This window comes from Pituophis catenifer, unplaced genomic scaffold (assembly GCF_029215685.1).
Source record: "Pituophis catenifer annectens isolate HBS135680 unplaced genomic scaffold, rPitCat1.0.hap2 SCAF_4, whole genome shotgun sequence".
Lineage (NCBI taxonomy): Eukaryota > Metazoa > Chordata > Lepidosauria > Squamata > Colubridae > Pituophis > Pituophis catenifer.
The window spans coordinates 123,326,053-123,350,662 of NW_027256884.1; the positions used below are offsets into that span (position 1 = coordinate 123,326,053).

Genomic DNA, 24,610 nt, shown 5'->3' on the forward strand with positions numbered 1-24,610 from the left:
TCCGGAGACTCAGGGCGGCTTACAATGCGTTAAGCAATAGCCTTCATTCTTTTGTATATTTTATACAAAGTCAGCTTATTGCCCCCACAAACTGGGTCCTCATTTCACCTACCTTAGAAAGGATGGAAGGCTGAGTCAACCTTGAGCCTTGGAGAGATTCGAACCAGCAGAAATTGCAGGCAGCTGTGTTAATAACAGGGTGCACTAAACCCCTGTACTATCAAGGCTCAGTACTATCTTCCTTCCTTCCTTCCTGCCTCCCTCCTTCCCTATCCTTCCTTTTTTCTTTCTTTCCTTCCTTCCTTCCTGCCTAGGATTTCCTGCCTAAACAGGGGGTTGGACTAGAAGACCTCCAAGGTCCCTTCCAACTCTGTTATTATATATTAACCTTTCCTTCCTTCCTTCCTTCCTTCCTTCCTTCCTTCCTTCCTTCCTTCCTTCCTTCCTCCCTCCCTCCCTCCCTCCCTCCCTCCCTTCCTTCCTTCCTTCCTGTATAACACTCAACACTGTCGAACTATTTACTAAGGCTGCATTACTATTACTATTAATCTTCTCATCGTTCCTATCACCCATCTCCTCCCACTTATGACTGTAACTTGCTGTATCCTTACAATTTATATTGTTTCTTAGTATGATTCCATTGCTTATTTGTACCCTATGACCATCATTAAGTGTTGTACCGTATGATTCTTGACGAATGTATGTTTTCTTTTTATGTACACTGCACCGAAGACAAATTCCTTGCATGTCCAATCACACTTGGCCAATAAAGAATTCTGTCTCTCTCTCTCTCTCTCTGTATCAGTGGTGGGTTGCTCCCAGTTCGCACCAGTTCGCAAGAACCAGTAGTAAAAATTTTTAGTAGTTTGGAGAAATGGTAATAACATTGGCTGGCCATGCCCCCGAACCGGTCTCCGGCCCAGTCGCCACTCGCTTACCCCGCCCACCTCATCAGAGGCTTTTTTAAAAAAAACTTTTAAAAGCATTTTTTCTACAACCTCTTCGGCTGAAAAAATGCTTTTAAAAGTTAAAAAAAGAAGCCTCTGATGATCACGCGGCTCAGCTGGAATCTCAGAGGCTTTTATTTATTTATTTATTTATTTATTTATTTATTTATTTATTTTATTAAATTTCTATACCGCCCTTCTCCCGAAGGACTCAGGGCGGTGAACAGCCAGAAGATAAAACATAGAGATACAAAAATTTAAAATAGATTAAAAACAAATTAAATAATTTGGCTGAATTTAAAATACCCCATAATTTAAACAGATTAAAATTTGTATTTAAAATTTATATTTAAAAGGGGAGAAGATTTAGGCCAACCTCTTCAGCCAAAGAGGTTGTAGGGAAAAAATGCCTTTAAAAGCCTCTGGCGATCCCAGCTGACTTGCCTGATCGTCAGAGGCTTCTAAAAGCATTTTTTTCTGCAACCACGTAAGGTTGTAGAAAAAATGCTTTTAAAAGTTAAAAAAAAAAAGTTGACCACGCCCACCCAGTCACATTAACCCCCCACAAGCCACGCCCACAAAATAAGCCACGCCCACAGAACCGGTAGTAAAAAAATTTAGAACCCACCTCTGCTCTTTATCTATCATTCTATCTACCTATCTAATCCCAATTTGCTATTTCCATACATTATAGGTGGCCTTCCCATTGATTGGATGCAGCCAGGAATAAATCGGCACAAAATCTTCCTGGTGCTGATGAAATCCAACTGCTTTTCTTCCCAGTGCTAGGGAAACCACTTTGTGTATTCCACCTGTCCTTCCACAGACAGTGGGGGTTTTTCCTCCGACCATCCAATGGAAATCTGGCCCTGGTTTGATCCCAGACCGCAAATGAGAAGGTTTCAAATTGCTGTTTGATTTTTTTAATTCACAATGGAGACCAAACCTTTGTAAATCCTCTGTAAATAGTTACAGACAAATTCCAACTCCCTTTGAAGCTGGATTCCACTGCATATTTTTTCAATTATCTCTTTCTTTCTTTCTTTCTCTCTCTCTCTCTCTTAATCTCCAGCCCTTGGAAAGTTTATTTTTTAACCATTATTAAAAGTGATGAATATCACATGGGGAAATAACATTCTTTTTTGCAAAGTGTATTTCTTTTTCTCTTTGGAAAAAGATCTTGTCCGGTCAGACTGAGTAGGCAAGCAATCACCTCTTCTTAACCCTTGTTTACCATAGTTCATAAATCAGATGTTTTGGGTGTATCCTTCCTTTGGGCTTTTCTGGTTCCTTGAAAAAAAAAAAAAAGCTTCATATGCTCCTGGACCAAGAAATAGAGAATGGCACACATGCTCCTAAAACAGTTTGTTTTATCTTCAGGGGTAAAAAAAAAACCCTGTACAGTAACAACTTGGAAACAAGAGACTATTTGTAGCCCAGAGTTGAACTGCCGAGTACTTAGTGCTCTCTGAGTTTGGTCGTTTTCTTGCAGACATTTCTTTACCAAACTTGGTAACGTCATCAGTGCCAACAGTCATTCATTTAGTAGCACTGATGATGCTACCTAGTTTGGTAAAGAATAGAATAATAGGAAACGGGATGGAATGGAACAGAACAAAACAGAACAGAACAGAATAGAATATCAAGTTCTTGAAGGTTAAAAGAGACATACAATGCAATTTCCCAAAAAAACATATAGAATTCAAGCATGCTCCTGAAATATGTCTCAGGTAAGTACAGAATAACACAGTTGGAATGGAATGGAATGGAATGGAATGGAATGGAATAGAATAGAATAGAATAGAATAGAATAGAATAGAATAGAATAGAATAGAATAGAATAGAATAGAATAGAATAGAATAGAATAGAAACAGGAATAGAACAGAGCAGAGCAGAGCAGAGCAGAGCAGAGCAGAGCAGAGCAGAGTAGAGTAGAGTAGAGTAGAGTAGAGTAGAATAACAGAGGGAAGGGACCTTGGAGGTCTTCTAGTCCAACCCTCTGCTTAGGCAGGAAACCCTATAGCATTTCAGACAAATGGTTATCCAATCTCTTCTTAAGAACTTCCAGTGTCGGAGCATTTACAACTTCTGGAGCCATCTTGGTACCTTTCTTGACAGCTGTTATCAAAAGAAGATGCCATTACCTTATTTTATAATATATATTTAACTTCCCAGCCTATCCTAACCTTAGTATTTCCTAATAGTTGCCTTCCAAATACCAAACGGGCCAGCCGTGTTTAGCTTTGGAGCTCAGAAAACATGAGTTACCTACTAAGCATAAACTGAAAAGCACTTTGAGAAAGAAAGAAAGAAACAACTAGGTTATTGTGTTGTTTAAAACCTCTGCGACAACCAAGTCTTTGCTCTAAACAAATCTATTCAACCATTGACTGGTGAATGATTCTTCCACCTCGGATAAATTCCTTGCAGCCTCAAATGAAGTTTGATTGTCCAGGCTCTTTTGTAAGATGATGTGTTTGTTAGTTACATTTTTTTCCCCAAAGAAACTAATTTTGAATGTTTGATTTCTAAATTTCAAAGCCTAACACAGTTGCCACAGCAATAACAGAAATAGGATCTGCAAACACAGCAGATGGTTGGGAGGTTCCTTAAAAAAGGATCTCAGGAGGCCTATGCATCATATGCTGGAGTTATTTCTGGAAATAAAACGTTATATTCATTAAATTAAATTTTATTGAATGCATTCATTCAATCAAATCCTGACTCATAGAATGCAGAGTGACCTGGCATTCCCCAGATGTGTTGGAAGTGAAAACCCGGGATGGGTAAAATAAGCCCACATGAACCATGTTGCGCCTGATATCATCATGGCTAGTATCTTCTGCTGTTTGTGATTGAAATATCACAATTTTTCCATCCAGTGATCCCAACACATCTAAAAAACACCAGGGGAAAATCTAGTCTAAAGAAAAGAAGGACTAGGGGTGACATGATAGCAGTATTCCAGTATTTGAGGGGATGCCACAAAGAAGAAGGGGTCAACTTATTCTCCAAAGCACCAGAAGGCAGGAGAAGAAACATTGGATGGAAACTAATCAAGGAGAGAAGCAACCTGGAATTAAGGAGAAACTTCCTAACGAAACAATTAACCAGTGGAATAGCTTGCCTTTAGATTAGTTGTGGGTTCTCCATCACTGGAAGTTCTTAAGAAGAGACCGGGCAACCACTTGTCTGAAATGGTATAAGGCAGTGATGGCTAACCTTTCTGCCACCGTGTGCCAAAAATGGGTGTGTGTGTGGGGGGGTCGCGCACGTGCGTGCCCACACTCACAATTCAATGCGCCCCAGGCCATTTCCTGGCTCTGGAGGGCCTCTGGTGGGGGGGAGCTGTTTTCACCCTCCCCAGGCTCCTATAAAGCCTCTGGAGCCTGAGGAGAGTGAAAAACGGGCCTTCTGGTCCCACTGGAAGTTGGCAAACAGGCCGTTTCTGGCCTCTGGGGGAGGGTGGGGAAGGCCGTTTTTGCCCTCCCTAGGCTCCTAGAAAGCCTCTGGAGCCTGGGGAGGGCGAAAACCTCCCTCACCCTCACCCCCACCCCGGAGGCTGGAAACAGCCTGTTTCCTGACTTCCAGTGGGCCTGGAAGGCCCGAAAATCAGTTGGCCAGCACGTGCATGCATGCTGCAGCTGAGCTAGGGCAATGCTCACGTGCCCACCGATATGGCTCCGTGTGCCACAGGTGGCACGCGTGCCATAGGTTCACCATCACGGGTATAGGGTCTTCTGCTTGAGCAGGGAGTTGAACTAGATGACCTCCAAGGTCCCAACTCTGTTATTGTGGTGACTCCGACCCCCGAGGCCGACTTATCGGAGGGAGAAGGCTCCGAACATGAAGGAGAGGAGTTGGCCAGGCCTCCCTCTCCAGGACCCTCCTATCTGGCAATGCCTCAGGTGTCTCCCGAAGGAAAAGAGATTGGCCAAGAGCCAGGTATCTCCTTGGAGTCAGACAGTGATGGAGATAAGTCTTGGCTGGATCCATGCCAGCGTCGGAGAGACAAGCGCACGCAGCAGAAAAGGAGGCGTGCCAGAGATTAAGCTGAGTCACTGGACCACACCCCACAGGGGATAAAAGGGGGTGAGATGGCCATTCAGACTCTGTGACGGATAAAACTAACTACTAGCGAGTCACGTTGTATCTTTGAAACAACGTTATCTGCCTTGGATTTAATACGGACTGGACTTGACAATTCTTGAACTGTGTGTATCTTGTTTGGGTTTATCTGTCGGAGGAACAACCCCTCCCTCTATGAGTAAAGATCTTGGCAAGCAGCTACTGGGTTGCTGCCAATCCTCTTATCGAAAGAATTTGTTGTCTGCCAGTTTTATTTAACCCCTGGCTATCTGTTTGTGTGCGTGTGTGAGACGGGGACAGAACAGTTATTCGTTATGAATGAGAGTAGAATATCTCTTCTAAGATGATACCTGATGATTTTGTTCAATGACATTACAAGGTCAATTATTCAGCAGTGCCTGGCCATTTTAAGTGAACCTGTGAACTGGGTATTGTAATACTTGTTGGCCATCCCACCTGGAACATTTAGCATTGCTACAAAAGAGAGCTTTGTGCAGGCAGTCCTTGACTTACAACAGTTCATTTAGTGACTGTTCAAAGTCATAACGGCACTGTCAAAAGTGACATGGGGCTGGGTTTTTTTCACGCTTATGACCGTTGCAGCATCCCCACCATGGCCCCATGATCAAAAATTCAGACACTTGGCAACTCACTCATATTTATGACGGTTGTCTCCGGGAGGTTGAGGGGTGTCATGCGATCCACTTTTGCAACCTTCTGGCAAGCAAAGTCAATGGAGAGCCGGATTCACTTAAGAACCAGGTTACTCACTTAACAGCTGCAGCGATTCGCTTAATGACTTTGACAAGAAAGATCATAAAGTGGGACAAAAGTCACTCTTGGGGGCTCAATCGTGATCGTAAGTCAAGGACTTTAAAGGCGAGCCCTGGTTACTCATGCTTCTCATTTGCCTGGATTGCTTCTGCACCAGGGTGGGCTGCTGGGGGTTTTCAGGGTTCGGGAGAACCTCTAGCTAAGAGTCTATGCAATTCAGACAACCCCTAAATCTCACTCCTGGCTGGCCCCGCCCACCCTGCCCCTCCCCTCCCAGGAGTCCCCACGCGGCCCGTTTTGGATGCAGGTAAATTCAGGGCACACACTGAGGCTTGGGGAGGGCGAAAAACGGGCCTACCGGAAGTTTGGGGAGGCCAAAAATGGAGGGCCGTTTTCACCCTCAAAAGAAGCCTCCGGAGCCCAGGGAGGGCAAAAACGCCAACGCCGCCATGATGCAGGAGGCTGACTAGGCCACACCCACCATGGCCACGCCCACCCAGCAACCAGGCAGAGAACCCCTTGCTAAAATTTTTGAAGCCCACCCCTGTTCGCACACTAATTCACAAGTGTGTTAAAATCCTATGCTTCCTATTTTGCCTGGGATGCTCCTTTGAAGAAATTTAAACAAGCTTTCAGAAATCTGCTGAGGCGCTCCATTTTTTTGCACGCCAAACTATTTTTTCCATGCCGTTCCACTCGGTGCCCAGCCTTTTCTTGCAAGTCCTACTTCTCTGTCCTGCTCAGATTAGTTTTCCTCTTTTTTTGTAATTTATCCTTTTTTCTCTCTCTCTTTCCCCAGTGGCCTATTCATTACCATTCACGACAAAGGACACATTTCCACAATGCTGAATTCCTGGCCTGAAGACAACATAAAGGTAATGGGGCTGATTGATTCGTTTTTAATGGGGAGGGGGGAAAAAAACCCCACTTCTATTTTTCGTGGAATCAGAAACCTATTACAAATGAGCTACCTTTTTAAAGCCGGACTGCTGTAGCTGCAGGAAGCTTATTAGGACTAATTAAAGATTGCCCTTGATCTTAGGTTCAAGGCTCAGGCCTTGGATGAGGTCTCTTTTCACGCTCGTCAGCACGAGAGGACAAATTAGTTTGAGAAGACGAGGCAATGTGACACCACTTTCTTGGGTGAGGCTGCCTGCCTACCTACAGCTAGGTTTTTTTAAAAAAAGTATTTTTTTTATTTTTTAAACAAACAAACATTTAATACATCAGTCACTCCTTCCACGTGACATCTCGGTGTTGTCTCCAATTGTTCCTCTTTTTGATATTTCTTCTGTCTTAGTTCTCAAAATATTCTGATTATAGCATTTTTATACATAACTATTAATTTACTTATTTGTATCTCTTTTCTAACCAATAGTAGAATTGATTCCATATCTTAAAGTATTCTGAATCTTCTTTCTTTAATCATCAAAGTCAATCCCTTCATTTCTGCACAATCTAATTTTTTTTTAATTACTTCTCCTTTCAAAGGTAATTTCTCTGCTTTCCAATGTTGTGCATAAACAATACCTGTGTCAGCACGTCAAGATGCATTTATCCTAGTGCTGACATAAGAAGGAGAATGCAGGCGTCTGCAACAGATGGTTGCCTTTCACCTACTTATTTCCTCTGGAGATAATGTCCCCTAGGAGATGGATGGGAGGGGGAATTCTTTGAATTGGAGTAGTAGATTAGGGATGCATGATTGGGAAGATGGCCAATGAATGCAGAGGAGTGGGGGAAGGAAGAGGAGGGGTTTTGGGCAGCACGTCAGTGCCGGCTGCAACAAGTCGATGTAAAAAGTGCTGTGCTTAATAAAATGAAAGTTTGTTTTATAAAAGACTTCGTTTGCGATGCAATTTATTTGAAGACAGCCTGAAACCTGACAACTTGCAGCTGTTATTACATGTATAAACAAATAAATATTTTCTTTGCTAATTTTTTCTGGCATGCTACCCAATAGGAACAGTTCTGGTTTTAAATCAATACGTTGTTGTATCATTTCTTCCAGCCATATCTTAATTTTATTCCAATAATTTTTAGCTTCTGGACATGTCCACCACATATGATAATAAGAACCTGGTAACTGTGTGAGGGTGCCTGCCTGCCTACCTACAGTAGATTCAGGTTGGATCAGTTACTCTCAGTTCCACCCACCTCATGGGGTTGTTGTGGGGAAAATAGGATGCAGAACAGTGGTGGGTTGCTCCCGGTTCGGCCCGGTTCGGCCAAGCCAGTAGCGGTGACGCTATTACGTCATCGAACCGGTTCTCTTTCTTCGAGAGCTGGGCCCTCCCACCCACCCCTGCGTTATTCCGACCTTATATTTCTTCTTTTTTCACCCAGCTGAGAGGTGCGGCAGAGCGGATTGCCACACCTCAGCTGGGCAGATTCCCAACGCGCTTGCGCAAGAGGCGATCGCGTGCGCACAAAGAGAACTGGTAGTAAAGCCGGTTAGAACCCACCCCTGACGCAGAAGTACGTTTGTTTGCCACCTTGACCCAAAGGTGCTTTTTTAGGAGGCAACTGGACTTCCTTGTTTTTTTTTCTTTTGAAGACATCTCGCTTCTCATCCAAGAAGCAGGACAGGACAGTGGGGAATAGAAGGATTTATATTCCTTGCAAACAACTGGTCATTTGCATCCTTTTGGAAGGTCGTTGAGGCCACTTGGAGGTTTATCTGTGTCCTCAGGGTCACCTGAGTAGTGCAAATGGTTCCTGTAGTCTGCAATTTTTTACCTCTGGAAATCCTTTCCTACTCCCACACCATTCCAAGGGTATTCATCCCAAATTGTATAGCTAAAAGTCCATAGAGATTCTCAGTCATCCAGGTCATGGTTGCCCCAAAGACAACTTTGGAACATGACTTGGATGACTGAGAATCTCTACAGACTTTTAGCCACCTTGAGGTATTTATAAAAATAATAAAGGCAGGATTAAAATAAATTTAAGATATAATGAAGATTCCACTTCTGAGCATGTATAATTGTGGCTACATTCTTTTTTAAAAAAAAACAATAACTGAATCTCTCTTGTCTACATTTAGTGATATAGAATCGTGGTTTCCAGGCAAAGTTGCTTTCCTCCAACACCCCCCCCCTTTTTCTTTCTTTCTTTCTTTCTTTTTTTTTTTTTTTTTTTGCATTAGAAGTTCAGCATTTCCATAGTAACATCTCTCCATTGTGCTCCGAAGGAGATGGAACTCATCCACAGGCCCCTCAGAAAGATTGGCAGCCTTCACATGCCGAATTAATTTGAAAGAAACCAGTTCTAGCTTTTGTAAATGAGAAGTTTGCATAATTAAACAAGAACTTTTCAGAATCTAAGCCAATCAAGCTAAAACCAGTCATGTGGTTAAGTTGGGGTTTGTTTCTTTTCAAACAACAGGGCAGGATTGGGCATATAGTTTGATTTTATCAGGATTTAAGATCAAAGAGTGACGCATCGCTTTTTGATTCCATGGCTGCCCCGTTCCTGACCACAAATGGAAGACCAAAATTCAGTTCAAAAACCACACCAAAGCAAACTGGGTTAGAATTCAGACATCTTAACCTTCATTGCAAAAATACAGGTGGATATCTAAAATTCAGAAATGGAACATATGAAGCTGTTGCCCTTATTTATTTATTTAGCGTATGGCATATCATACATGGACTAGCAATATATATGTTGTGGCTCCGTTACCTGAGCCTGTGTCATCGGCAGGAGAGGACTCCGAGAATGAAGGAGAGGAGTTGGCAAGGCCTCCCTCTCCAGGACCCTCCTCTCTGGCAATGTCTTCGGTGTCCGCCGAAGGGCAAGAGATAGGGCCGGGGCCAAGCACGTCCACGCAGCCACAGATGGACAGTGATGAGGGTAATAAGTCTTGGCTGGACCCACGCCAGCGTCGCAGAGATAAGCGCGCGCAACAGAAGAAAGGGTGTGTCCGAGATTAGGCTGAGTCAGTGGACCACACCCCACAGGATATAAAAGGGAGCGTGGTGGCCAGTCAAACCTTGTGACGAACAAAGCTGAAAGCTTCCACACCATTCTGCATTGCCGGACTTTTGCTTTAAGACTTTGCTGGAAGTATCTCTGGACTTGATTTAATTCCGTAATTATTGAACTGCTTTCCTTTGATGTATTAGAAGTGGGGAGACGTTATCTCTCCTCTTTGTAAATAATAATCTTTTGGCAGGCAGCCACTAGGTTGTTGCCAAGTTCCGTTATCATAAGGAAAAGGATTTTGCCGGCTGGTTTGGTCTTTAACTCCTGAACGTCTGTTGGTGTGTGTGCGTGGGGTTGAGGACAGAACAATATATTAATATTTTACCTAGATTAGTAAAACATAATAAAATATAAATTTTAAAAAGATCTATTAAAAAACTGGGACGCGGTGGCTCAGTGGCTAAGACATTGAGCTTGTCGATCGAAAGGTCAGCAGTTCAGCGGTTCGAATCCCTAGGGCCCCGTAACGGGGTGAGCTCCCATTAGTTGTCCCAGCTTCTGCCAACCTAGCAGTTTGAAAGCACGTAAAAAATGCAAGTAGAAAAATAGGGACCACCCTTGGTGGAAAGGTAACAGCGTTCCATGCGCCTTTGGCATTTAGTCATGCCAGCCATAGGACCAAAGAGACGTCTTTGGACAGCGCTGGCTCTTTGGCTTTGAACAGAGATGAGCACCACCCCCTAGAGTCAGGAATGACTAGCACATATGTGCGAGGGGAACCTTTACCTTTCCTTTTATGTTCAAATACCAATGTCTAGGTCAGGGCTGGGGAACAATGGCCCGTTTATGACTTGTGGACTTCAACTCCCAGAATTCCTAAACCAGCTCAGGAATTCTGGGAGTTGAAAAGAGCCATCGTTTCCCACCTCTGGTCCAGACCATCTAACCATTGAAGCACAGCATCATTTATATTTTAAAAAATCAGATACTGGATCAGTATATGCCCTCAGCTTACAACCGGTTGTGATCAGAGGTGGGATTCACATAATTTACCTACTGGTTCGGCCAGCACCGAAAATGTGAGGTCGCCCGCATGTCCACCTCCATGCATACGCCCGACATTCCGCGCATGCGCTTTGCTCGAGCATATGCCTTTCGTGCATACGGCCAGCCCCAAAAACATGCCTAAATAGGACGACATAGAGCCGGAGCGGGTGGGCAGGCCTACCCACGATTTCTGCTACTGGTTCGCTCAAACTGGTCCGAACCAGCTGAATACCACCTCTGGTCATGATGTGATCTACAATTTGACATGGGGCACCACATCAAATTGTGAAGGGAGGTTACTATGCCCATTTATACAGAGTCCCGGAAGATACCATGTGAGGTGCAAATGAAGATGTGCGGACTTCAACTCCCAGAATTCCCCAGCCAATTCTGGGAGTTGGTCCTCACATCTTCAAGCGGCTGAGGTTGAGAAACACTGCCAGTTGAGTGTTGGCTACTGGCTGATTGTGCCTTTTTACAGCTCTTAATCTTTTCCACTTCTCTTCAAGATGCCAGTTTCCTGGGCTTAATTGTATGCGCAAAACAGACTTGTCTATCGTCCGTGATTCTTCCTTAAAAATGATTTTGACACATCCGTGGGTTTGATGACTCAAAGGATGGCTGTCATAATCCATCCATTCCAAAAGGAAATAGATACGGTGTTACTTCACCTGAAAAGTTCTCCCTTCCTCCACACATGGACCCACATATATAGTGTAATTATAACCAAGATACTTTTTAGTGTCCATACACCTGGTCTTCTTCAAGTTGAACTTGAAGTTCAATTGAGTTTATAGGTGTATTACACGGTTTTCTTGCAACAGTACAGAAGTGATTTACCAATACAGGGTCTCCTCGACTTACGACCACAACTGAGTCCAAAATTTCTGTCGCTAAGTGAGACAGTTGTGAGTTTTGCCTCATTTCATAAGTTAGTAACACGGTTGTTAGGTGAATCTGGCTTCCCATTGACTTTGCTCATCAGAAGGTCACAAAAATTAATCGCATGACCCTGGGACACTGCAACCGTCATAAGTATGAACTGGTGCCAAGCACCCAATTTTGATCATGTGACCATTGGGATGCTGCAACGTCAGAAGTTTTGGACGCCCCATCACTGGAGGCTTTTAGAAAGAAACTGGATAGCCATTTGTCTGAAATGGTATAGAGCAGGGGTGTCAAACTTATTTTATTTTTATTATTATTTTATTAGTCATATTTCTATGCCACCCACACTCTGAGGACTCTGGATGGTTTACACCAAAGACAGTATACTAAATAGCAAATTGCTCCCAACAATCTGGGTCCTCATTTTACCCACCTCGGAAGGATGGAAGGCTGAGTCAACCTTGAGTCGGTGAGATTTGATTCCGCTGATCTGCTGAACTAGCAGTCAGCTGAAGTAGCTGCAGTACTACACTCTAACCACTGCGCCACCTCGGCTCCAATGAAACTTTATTTCATTGATGACCGCATCAGGGTTGTGTTTAACCTTGACATGGCCAGGGGTGGGCGTGGCCATGGTGGGCGTGGCCAGCTCGATGTCACTCATGTCGGGGGCACCTGTAGTGGCCAAGTGCTAAGGCAGGACTTCCTTCAAACCCTCCCTCACTCTCATAATCTTCCTTCCTTCCTTCCTTCCTTCCTTCCTTCCTTCCTTCCTTCCTTCCTCCCTCCCTCCCTCCCTCCCTCCCTTCCTTTTCTTCTTTTTCCTTCTCTCTTCCTTCTTCCTTCCCCTCTTTCCTTCTTTTTCCTTCCTTGCTCTCTTCCCATCTTCCCTTCTGTTTCTTTCCTCTTCTTTCTTTCCTTTTCTCCTTTCCTGTCCCTTCTGGCATGCTCAAATGCAAAAGGGGAAACGTTTCTCCTTTTGTTTTGTTTTGAATTTGTTTTGCTAGCCCTCTGCCAGCGAAAATGGAGCGGCCTCTGTTTTCACTGGTAGAGGGCTGCAGGAGGCCATCGCAGCTGAAAACGGTGCAGCCCTCCTGAGCTCCTTTTTCACTGGCAGAGGTACCACGGGCTGGTCCTTTGCTGTTTCCAGGCCTGCCCCACGGGCCAGATCTAAGCACCCTTGATCTGGCCTGGAGTTTAACACCCTTAGTACAGAGTCTCCTGCTCAAGGACGGTGTTGGACTAGAAGACCTCCAAGGTCCCTTCCAATTCTATTATTCTGTTATTCTGAAAGGTTAAAGGTTACTAGAGAGCAAGACTGAGACAACTGCTCTGAGGATGAAAATACTAGAGGATATTTGACATTGCTGGGATAGTGATTGATTGCCCACATCTTAAAACAAAGAAATGCACATCAGTTGCAAGGTTTTCACTGCATCTGTAGCATGTTTAATAAGGTCAGTGAGACTCAGACTCCCCTAAGCTAGGAAATCCAAAATATTCAGACCACAAACATATATTCAGGTCAGTGTTGTTTTTTTGTATGTAAAGGGAAGGACTTTTTTTCTGCCCACAGCCCAGGCCACAAACAATTATCGGTAGATACATTCTTCTGGAATTGATTTCTTCAGTTGAAAACAACAGAGTGATCTAAAGAAATGGAAAAGTTTGATTCTCATTCCTGACTTCCATTGTTTTCTATCAAACAAGCGATGCCCGTTCGTTTTCAGCAGAAAAAAGAAACCGCAAGCCATATGGCACATGTTTAAAACCCTCCTGGGATTTCTGCCTTTAATCATCTGTAATATGTTAATATTTTAAAGGAAATTCCTTGTCATCTAGAGGGGGGGAAAATCCCAACGAAGTCTATTTCTAAGTAAACCAGCATCTCTCCTTATCTTCCAACCAGTCCCTAAAATAGGTAGATCTTTTGGCTTGGTGGGCACGGCATGGCTTGGTGGGGCATGGGTGGGTCTCCATTCCCTCCCCACTTCAGGAGAAGGTTACTGCAAAATCCCCATTTCCTCCTGATCAACTGGGACTCGGGAGGCAGAGAATAGATGGGGGCGGGGCCAGTCAGAGGTGGTATTTACCGGTTCTCCTAACTACTCAAAATTTCCGCTACCGGTTCTCCAAAACTGGTCAGAACCTGCTGAATACCACCTCTGGAGTGAAGCTATTCTCCAAAGCACCTGAGGGTAGGACAAGAAGCAATGGGTGGAAACTAATCAAGGAGAGAACCAACTTAGAACTAAAAAGAAATTTCCTGACAGAACAATTAATCAATGGAACAAGAAGTTGTGAATGCTCCAACACTGGAAGTTTTTAAAAAGATGTTGGACAACCATTTGTCTGAAGTGGTGTAGGGTTTCCTGCCTAAGCAGGGGGTTGGACTAGAAGACCTCCAAGGTCCCTTCCAACTCTGTTATTGTATTATAAATCCAATGTTTCAGAACATGGCCTTATCAGAGAAAAGCTCCATTGGTTGTGAAACAATTCAGTTGTCTTTCCAAGCCGCCTGGTTTAACACTCCTGCTTAACAAAAGCAACATTTCATTGAATGCTTCTTTCTTCAGCAGATTCCTCTCTTCACTTTCAGGCTGTTGTGGTGACGGACGGAGAAAGAATTTTAGGCTTGGGCGATCTAGGAAGCTACGGGATGGGCATCCCAGTAGGAAAACTCGCACTCTACACCGCTTGTGGTGGCGTTCACCCGCAGCATTGCCTCCCCGTTCTTCTGGATGTCGGCACAGACAACGAGGTGAGGTGGCTCGCTTATTTTCTTTTAGATCTCTTCTACAACCTTAAAGGTATGGATCAGAGTTGCTTGAATATACCTGTCTATGGAGATTCTCAATCATCCAGGTTATAGTGGTCCCAAAGGTGCTTTTTCAAAAGGCAACTGGACTTTGTTGGAAGAAAATATCCATCTGGTTCAGTTCCAAGCCGGGAGAAAGACAGTGGAAACATGGAGGCTGATTGGAAAGATGGTTTGATGGTGAAGCAGAACCACCAAGCACATGGTTCTGGGCAGCTGACTGTTACAGTGGTTATGTCTGCTGTGTACAAAGCTTTACTTTGAGAGGCATTTCTTGCCTCTCTGGGAGTTGCCTTCAGCTGCTCCTGTGAGGTATTTCCAGTTCCTGTCATATGTATGTATGTATGTATGTATGTATGTATGTATGTATGTATATATGTGTGTGTGTGTGTGTGTGTGTGTGTGTGTGTGTGTGTGTGTGTACAGTTAATATTTCGGGTTTCTTCCTGTGTAATTGTAAACATATCCTTAAAAGGGTAGTAGCGACGTTTCGACGAAATCGCATTCGTCATCTTCTGGCTGAAGTTCTCGGTTTGGTGCTTATGGGCAAACTGTGTGATCGTAACTGACGTTTTTCTATGAAAAGAGGCAAAGATGTATTCTGATTGGTTGACAGTGTTGTTGTATTCTGATTGGCTGATGACGTAGCTGTATTTTGATTGGGTGGAAGCGCTGTTGCTTGGTTGTGGGTTAATGGATAAGTTATGCTGGAAATGGTGGCAACATAGCCATTTTGATGAATCTTTGATCTATGGTTTATATTTTGTGTTAAGATTCGTCTGTCTATGAGAGCAGGTTTCCAAATAGTAGGCAGATGGGAAGTGTCATCACATTTATTCATACAATATGGTATGAATTTCATACAATATTGAAATAGAGAAAAGACCATAACGAATCTTAACATACCCAATCAAACGTCAGTTACGATCACACAGTTTGCCCATAAGAACCAAACCGAGAACTTCAGCCTGAAGATGACAAATGTGGTTTCTTTGAAACGTCGCTACTACCCTTTTTAAGGATATGTTTACAATTACACAGGAAGAAACCCGAGATATTAACTGTACACACACACACACACACACACACACACACACACACATATATATACACTCCTAATGATGGCTTATCACTGTTAACTGCATTTTGATTAAACTTCTTGAAACACTGACCACCTGGAATTGAGAGAGTGGGGTGGCTTTTATACCTTCTCTTGGATTTTGAACTTGAGCTTCTTGTTTCTGTGCAAGAACATGTGTTCTATTGGCTATTGTTAGACTCCCATGGGGCCATGTGGGGTCATGTTTGTTTGAGTCAAGTTTGGTTGAAGTTTGCTGGGCGATGCAATGAACGGGTTTGTTGGGCAATTCCTATTGTGGCTGAAGGCTAACCCTACCTTTGTTCACAGCCAGACTTTGCTGCAGGCAGTAATGGATTACCAAATCTTTCTAAAGTTGCCCCAGCTCAGTATCTGCTTGGGGGTAGGGGGTGGGCTCTGAGTTTCTGTCTCCCTTAAGATTTTTATTTCTCTTTTAGGGGAAATATTTTATCCTGCCTTTTTTAAATATTTCTTAAAAGATTTCATTCTTCTAGGAGGGGGGTACCTTCCCACAATTTATAATACCCTCACTGTATTTCAGACATCAATACATTAAAGAGGGTCCAGAGAAATTTTACTAGATGAGTACTCAAATCTTCTGCTTGAAATAAAATTCCCTATCCCACCAGGCTTGAAATTTTAGGCCTGTATAGCCTCAAACTACGCCATCTATGTTCCGACCTAAGCTTAGTTCATAAGATTATTTACCAAAATGTCCTACCGGTAAATGAGTACTTTAATTTCAACCGTTATAACACAAGGGCTATCAATAGATTGAAAGTCAATGTAAATCGCTCTAATCTTGATTGAAGGAAATATGACTTCTGCAATAGAATTGTAAATGTCTGGAACACTCTACCTGACCCTGTTGTTAGTCTCTCTAATCCCCATACCTTTTACCTTAAACTGTCTACCGTGGACCTTACATGTTTCTTAAGAGGTCCCTAAGGGGGCGTGCATAAGGCGCACCAGCGTGCCTACCATCCCTATCCTACTGCCCCCATTTATATGTACTCATTTTATGTGTTTTATGGCTATGTTTTGCTTATTTATATCCATTTGTTTGTGCCAATTTTTTTTCATGTGTCCATGTCTATGTCTATACTGTTACTTGTTTCCTTGTACTTGTTGACAAATAAATAAATAAATAAACTTTCTTGGGGGTTTTCCTTGAAAACGTTTTGCTTCTTAACCAAGAAGCTTCTTCGGTTCTGACTGAATGTGTGCGACTGCAAAGAATATAAATCCTTCTATTCCCTGCCATTCAGTCAAAACCGAAGAAGCTTCTTGGATGAGAAGCAAAATGTTTTCAAGGGGGGAAACCAGTGGTGGGTTTCTCCCGGTTCGGTCCGGTTCGGCCGAGCCTGTAGCGGTGACAATATGACGTCACCGAACCGGTTCTCCCCCCCCGTCCTCCACCCACCCACCCACCCACGTTATTCTTACCTTTTATTTGGTCCCACCCCCAATCTATTGCTCCTGAGTCCCAGCTGATGACTAGAGGGAAAAAAACTCTTTAAACTCTTGCCGCGGGGCTTCAAAGGGCCGTCCTACAGCTGATCAGTGTTAAAAGCAAACAAATGAGTTGGGTCGTAAGTGCGAGGACTGGTCGTAAGTGCGAGGACCTTCCAGAAATGACTCTGACCGGCTAGCCATGCCCACCTAGTCACATGACCTCCAAGCCACACCCACAAAATAAGCCACGTCCACAGAACCGATAGTAAAAAAAATTAGAACCCACCCCTGGGGGAAACCCCCCCCCCAAAAAATTCTAGTTGACTTTTGAAAAGCACCCATGGGACAGCCTGAAGATATCATTAGACTCCATGTACAGTATCTTAAGATATGTTGGAGGGTGTCAACAGTATGTTTATTTGAAAGCTAATCTCTTGATTAGAACTCTATCTTGAACATGCTAGGCTTTGGTTTCACTTATGAAAGATTGCCCAAAACATACCAGAACTGAATGACAGCCTCCTTAGTGCTTGCAGGAAATGCTGAAGGTAGCACAGATACAGCAAAGTCTGTGACCTAGTCTGAACTTAAGACCATTAGGGAGAAGCCTACATTTTGGCCATTGCATGCCATCCAGTGCAGGGGTGAAATGCACTTACCTTCGCTACCGGATCGCAAATGTGAGCATGCGCGCCTCCTCCACGCATGCGCAGTCTGGGTTCTTCCTAGGCCATTCCAGCAGTGGAATAGGATTATCTTGAAACTGCAAAAAAAAAAAAAAAGTGGTGTTACTAGCCATCAAACCTCAAAAATACATTTTTCCCAAAAGGTTTCCACAATTTTGGCCACTACTGTAAATACAACTCACAGAATAGCACATATTCAGTAGAGAGAAGTTCCCTGAAGATGGGCTCCAGCACGAGCCTGAAAGCTCAGAGCAGTAAATCTCTGGTCCCAGTGACTGACCCAGATTCAATCTTGCAAGCCTAAATTGACCATCATGGCTGGTGTAGGTCAATGTCTATGATCCTAATGAAAATGTCAATGCCTATGATCTTAATGAAAAGAAGGACTCGGGGTGGCATCAGAGCAGCGTTCCAGCATTATTTTTTTTTAATTTGATTTATATGCCGCCCTTCTCCGGAGACTCAGGGAGGCTTACAATGCATTAAGCAATAGTCTTCATACTTTTGTATATTTATACAAAGTCAGCTTACAGCTTATCCACCTATTCTCCAAAGCACCTGAAGGCAGGACAAGAAGCAATGGATGGAAACTAATCAAGGAGAGAAGCAACCTAGAAATAAAAGAGAAATTTCCTGACAGTGAGAACAATTAATCGGTGGAACAACTTGCCACCAGAAGTTGTGGATGCTCCAACACTGGAGGTTTTTAAGAAGAGACTGGACAGCCATTTGTCTGGAATAGAATAGGTTCTCCTGCTTGAGCAGATGGTTGGACTAGAAGAATTGAAATTGTCTAAAGCATTTCAACAAGTTGTATGATGGTTAACTTACTGCAGCCAAAAGGGGTCATCTCAATCTTTCAGCATGAAAGCTTCCGATAAAAACTTTCCAGTCGATCAGAAAGATTTGACTTTTCCTGTGCTAGTCAGAAGGAAATGCACACATCCCTTTGCGTGACCAGAGGAGATCATATTTCGCCAAATAAAGAATTCAAGCCTAATTAATTTCAGTGTTTTGTCAGTTTGCACACACCCTAATGTTTGCGATGATACGAGAACGGGTTGCATCTGTTAGCAGTTTTCTGGTCTTCAACTGCAAAAAGGATGCAATCCAAACAGCTGAAGCCCATGCCAGAAGTGACATCTGTATCTTTCCCTTCACCCCCTTTGTTTTTGGCCAAGAAATACCTCGTGCTATTTGATGTGATCAACTTAGCTAACAAAATGCTCTTCATTAAAATAAAGCGTTTTTATTTAGTAAACATGGGTCGCTTACTGATTGAAACAATAAGACGACACATCAGCACGTCAAGATGCATTTATCCTAGTGCTGACAACGACAAAGCAAAGGTTGAGTGTTGTGATTTACGCATAATTAAATAATCGCAATTTTATTTGGAGCCACAATCCAATTTTTATTACGATTCTATCAAGCTTTTTCTCCAGAGATCTTACAAAGAGCTTATTATGGTCTCACCACCCTCTAGTAAGAAAAAATGAGAAACAGTGTCAGCTGGAATATCTCTCAGAATTTCAAAAACTGGATATATATTTAAACTATATGGAGGCCGCAGGGTGATCAGTTAGTTCTCCTTCCTGATCCTCATCCAGCCCTCCCATATGGGGGACCAAGCGGGGTGGGAAGCAGACAGAAAATCTATGGGGAGCCATCAAGATGGGAGGTAGGCCCAAATGCCCCATTTGTGTCCTAAGGCTGTTACTCCTTAGAGTCCAGGGGTCAGCAACCCGTGGCTCTGGAGCCGCATGTGGCTCTTTCATCCCTCTGCTGCAACTCCTTGTCGCCAGTTGGCGCCACAATTTTGAGAGACGCTTCCGGTTGGGGGGGGGAAGCATAGTGTGCCAGGAGGAGACTCTATGGCAAGGGGCAGGTTTTCCAATTGGCTCTACAATTGATAAAGATTTTGGTTAGGACAGGTAGAGGAAAAGGGACGCCGTGCTAGAAGACTCTATGGTGGGGAAAACAGATTTCTAGTCGGCTCCAGAATTGAATGGGGGGCTTCTGGTTAGGACCTTTGTGGCTCTTTGAGTGCTTAAGGTTGCCAACCCCTGCCTTAGAGGAAAGATGTCTCAGGTCTTAAACATTTAATTCATCAATTTCGCCTTAACCCAATACCTCCCCAAATATTAAAAAGGGTCCAATTTTGTCCTTTAAGATTCCTTTGAACTTTAGATAAAAAGGAGAATTTAATCTTCCCTCCTTGAGAGGATTTTGCAAGCCATTAATTCATTGCGATAGGCCCCAGTTATTCCATTATTGCTGATTGTTCATTCATCACATCATCTATAATGACTCACAGCTCTTCCTAGACTAATCCACCATGAATTTGGAAAATCCTCAGTTTGGTTTAGTGGTTAAGACACTCTCAGCTGGAAAGCAAGAGACTGTGAGTTTGTGTTAGAAATTCTGTTTATATATATAGCACCACAGAGCAAACAAAGAATACAGTCACCATGTGCTTTCCTGCTCAACTGTTTAACTGTAACAGGAAACGGGAAATTCTACTTTAGAGCAAAAGAACATAGAGTATATACCATAAATCCAAAGTTATAAACACTGCCATCTACTGGCTGAATACTTCTTGTAGTTGTTTCAATGCAAAATACATTCCAACATGTATTCCAACAGTTTAAGTCCTGCCTTAGCCATGAAAACCAGTTGGATGACCTTGGACCAGTCCCTCTCTTTTGGCACAACTCATCTCACAAGGCTGTTGCTGTGGGGAAAATAGGAGGAGGAAAGTATATTGAATATGTTTGCCATCCTGAGGGCGGGATGGGAAGGAAGGAAGGAAGGAAAGGATGGATGGAAGGAAGGAAGGAAGGAAGGAAGGAAGGAAGGAAGGAAGGAAGGAAGGAAGGAAGGAAGGAAGGAAGTCAATCTAAGTTTGTGGTCTTCCCATCTGCAGCAGCAAATTCTACAAAGTAATACTGTGTTTCACAAATTAATACTTTTTTTCTGGAAGTTTTGTTGGCTATTTCATGATATTTAGTCTTGGGAGATTGTTCCTCTTAGTGTATCCATTTCTATGTGCTGTGCAGATGTGTGGAGTTTCAACTCTCCCAACTCACAATCAACCGAAAGTATGGGAGCTGAAGTCCACAACATCTGGAGGACACCAAGTTGAAGGAGGTTGCTCTATTCAAGTTCTCCACACCAGATTTTATTTCCTTAATCTACCTGGTAGATTTGATCTGTCTCTGCATGAGATCCACGTGTTAACATTTTAGCAGATCCTGGGAAAGCCAATAAATTCAGGACCTCTTCCAGTTCAACCTTCAACAGATCAAAAGAACGATTCCAGCTGGATAAGAAGAACTTCTACTTTTGCAACTTTAAAATGAAAATAAACCAACATGCTCTTGTCTCTGTTTTGAGCAGCAGAAAGCAGAAAATTATGTACTTGTAAGAATCAAAGGCCATTTTCCCAAAGCACAAAATGAAACAGTGACTCACCGTAATTGACAAGGTCATACAGTTTTCTTAATGGCTTTTTCTCATTTATTTTTTTGTGAAATGTTTAAATACGGTGGGTAATGTTCAGGTTATTGTGAAGAAGGGGCTGAGAAAAGAAAATTCCAATTGGAGAACAGAACTCAAGGCTGTTAATAAGTGCAGGAAAGCAGAGCCAGAAATGCATCATTTATTAACAACTGAGAAATGCACGCAAGTTTGCATGTACACAGGAAACGGAGTCTATCCATAAAAAAACACTCCTCACAGTATGTAACAGTGCAGTTGTCAGTGTTCTTCTACTTCTGGACTTTAACTCCCAGAATTCTGGGAGTTTTTTTTTTTTTTAAATTCGATTTATATGCCGCCCTTCTCCGGAGACTCAGGGCGGCTTACAATGTGTTAAGCAATAGCCTTCATACTTTTGTATATTTATACAAAGTCAGCTTATTGCCCCCATAATCTGGGTCCTCATTTTACCTACCTTAGAAAGGATGGAAGGCTGAGTCAACCTTGAGCCTGGTGAGATTTGAACTTGCAGTAATTGCAGGCAGCAGATGTAAGTGGATGTTAATAATAGTGCTTTAGTCTGCTGAGCCACCAGAGCTCCTTTCTTGTGGACTTCACCAGAGTTGAAATCCACAAGTCATAAAAGGACTATCGTTCCCTACCCCTGTACTAAAACAACAGCATGCCAGATAGATGTGAGCTTGGCTATTTATCAGGTTTGATGGTAAATAAAGTAAAAATCAGCAACCTTGATATTGGGACAAAGTTTACTTGGGTCTTAAAATTGAGGAAGAGAAAGCAAGGATCAAGATTAGGTTCATCTATATCAGGGCTGTCAAACTCACGGCCTGCAGGCTGGATGCATCACTCGCTGGCCACGCCCACCCCCGGTTTAGCGAAGGGGGGAAAAGTCGCGATATGTCATGTGACAACGCCGTGTCACATGACAAACGATGCGAGTTTGACACCCGTGAGCTAGATCAAAGTTTCTTAACCTTACCAACTTTAAGAGGTGTAGACTTCAACTCCCAGAATTCTCCAGCCAGCATGGCTGGCTGGGGAATTCTGGGAGTTGAAGTCCACACCACTTAAAGTTGGCAAGGTTGAGCAACACTGAGTTAGCTATGGTTGTGGCAAATAGGGAGGCCATTACAGATAGAGCTCATCTTACAACCATAATTGGGACCATAATTTCCATTGGGATTTGAGATTGAGCTGAGGACCACGCTGACTCATCCCCAACAGCCTGCGCCTCTGTTCGACAGTGAAGGGACCCAAGATAAAAAAACATCCTGCAAAAAAGCACAGCTCCACAACACAGTCCTTTCAGCAATTCCAAGAAGGCTTCACACCCATTTGTACCACTCAGGTGACTCCAAAGGACACGGTAAAGGTAAAGGTTCCCCTGGTACATATGTGCTGGTTGTTCCCGACTCTAGGGAGCAGTGTTCATCTCCGTTTCAAAGCCGAAGAGCCAGCGCTGTCCAAATACGTCTCCATGGTCATGTGCCTGGCATGACTAAATGCCAAAGGCGCACAGAATGCTGTTACCTTCCCACCAAAGGTGGTCCCTATTTTTCTACTGGCATTTTTTACCTGCTTTCAAACTGCTAGGTTGGCAGAAGCTGAGACAAGTAATGGGAGCTCACCCCCATTATGAGGCACTAGGGATTCGAACCGCTGAACTGCCGACCTTTTGACCGACAAGCTCAACGTCTTAACCACTGAGCCACCGCATCCCTCAAGGACACATACAAACCTCCAAATGGCCTAAGCGACTCTCTAAAAATACAAATGACCAGCTATCTGCAGGGAATATAAATCCTTCCATTCCCCACCGTCCAGTCGGAGCTGAAGAAGCTTCTTGGATGAGAAGCGAAACATCTTCAGAGAAAAACAAGAAAGTCCAGTTGCCTCTTGAAAAAAGCACCTTTGGGACAACCATAGCCTGGATAACTGAGAATCTCTACAGATTTCTAGCTATGCAATTTGGTGTGGGAGTGTTGGAAGAAATATCCATCTGGGTTCAATTCCAAGTGGGGAGAAAGACACTGGAAACATGGAGACTGCTTGGAAAGATGATTTAATGGTGGACAGGACCACATGGGTTTTTTGGATCCTGGGCAAAAAAAAAGAGCACATGGAGTCGAGAGAGGGATATATTTATACACTCTCTTGGGCCCTGCCTTAGAGTTTCCTGTTCCTGTACAAGAAATGTATCCCATTGGCTATCAGGGGACGGGAGGTCTTTGCCAACTTTGTAGGCTGTCTGTGTCCCAGGCCTGGTTGAATCTTGCTGGGTGATGATGTAATGAGGGTGCTTTGGGCAATTCCTATTATGGCTTAATGGCTTTGTCCTGGTTTGGATCTTCAGTGAGAGCTAATCCTATCATGTCCTAAGGGCCATGTCTTTTGTGTTGTAGATAAGCTGGCCCAGCCTTTTGTCTTGTAAATAACCAGAGTATCTGCTAGGGGCAGGGAGCTGAGGCTCTGAGTTTATGTCTTAAGATTTATATTTCTCTTTTAGGGGAAATATTCTGCTTTTTTAATATTTCCTAGAATATCTCATTTTCCTAGGAGAGGGGTGGGTGCTAACTTCTTACAGGAGTATGAACATTCATACAGATTACAGATTGCAGATTACAGGAACCATTAGTACCACTCAGGTAACCCCGATGACACAGATAAATCTCCAAGTGGCCTCAACGACTCTCAAAAAACCCCCGCAAATGACCAGCTGCTATCTGCAAGAAATATAATTCCTTCCATTCCCCACCATCCAGTCGGAGCTGAAGAAGCTTCTTGGATGAGAAGCGAAACGTCTTCAGAGAAAAATCAGAAAGTCCAGTTGCCACTTCGGAAAAAAAAACACCTTTGGGAGATTGCGGAATACTTATTGACTTCCTGCAGTAATTGCAAGACTAAATCCCCTTAATCAATGTGAGGGTTTTGTCAAATTAGGCAGCTGGTAGTGTTAAAGGTAGTGTTAAAGGGGGACATGGTAGCTCAGTGGCTAACACGCTGAGCTTGTCGATTGAAAGGTTGGCACTTCAGCGGTTCGAATCCCTAGTGCTGCGAAACAGGGTGAGCTCCCGTTACTTGTCCCAGCTTCTGCCAACCTAGCAGTTCGAAAGCACGTAAAAAATGCAAGTAGAAAAATAGGGATCACCTTTGGTGGGAAAGTAACAGCATTCCATGCACCTTTGGCGTTTAGTCATGCCGGCCACATAACCACAGAGACGTCTTCGGACAGCGCTGGCTCTTCGGCTTTGAAATGGAGATGAGCACTGCCCCCTAGAGTCAGGAACAACTAACACATATGTGCGAGGGAAACCTTTACCTTTACCTTAGTGTTAAAAAAAATCCTAGCCTTGTCTTCAGTGGACGTCACAGCAGAGA

The 24,610-nt window shown here is 43.4% G+C and overlaps 1 protein-coding gene across 2 annotated transcripts in view; it reads left to right on the forward strand.

Annotated features, from left to right (window-relative positions):
- Positions 1-24,610, forward strand: part of ME3 (malic enzyme 3) — a 137,867-nt gene that overhangs the window by 68,163 nt on the left and 45,094 nt on the right. For both annotated transcript variants that reach the window (XM_070942925.1, XM_070942926.1), the window contains 2 exons: positions 6,611-6,686; positions 14,273-14,434. In XM_070942925.1, coding sequence (XP_070799026.1) covers positions 6,611-6,686; positions 14,273-14,434 — 238 coding nt within the window. The remainder of the gene's footprint in view (positions 1-6,610; positions 6,687-14,272; positions 14,435-24,610) is intronic.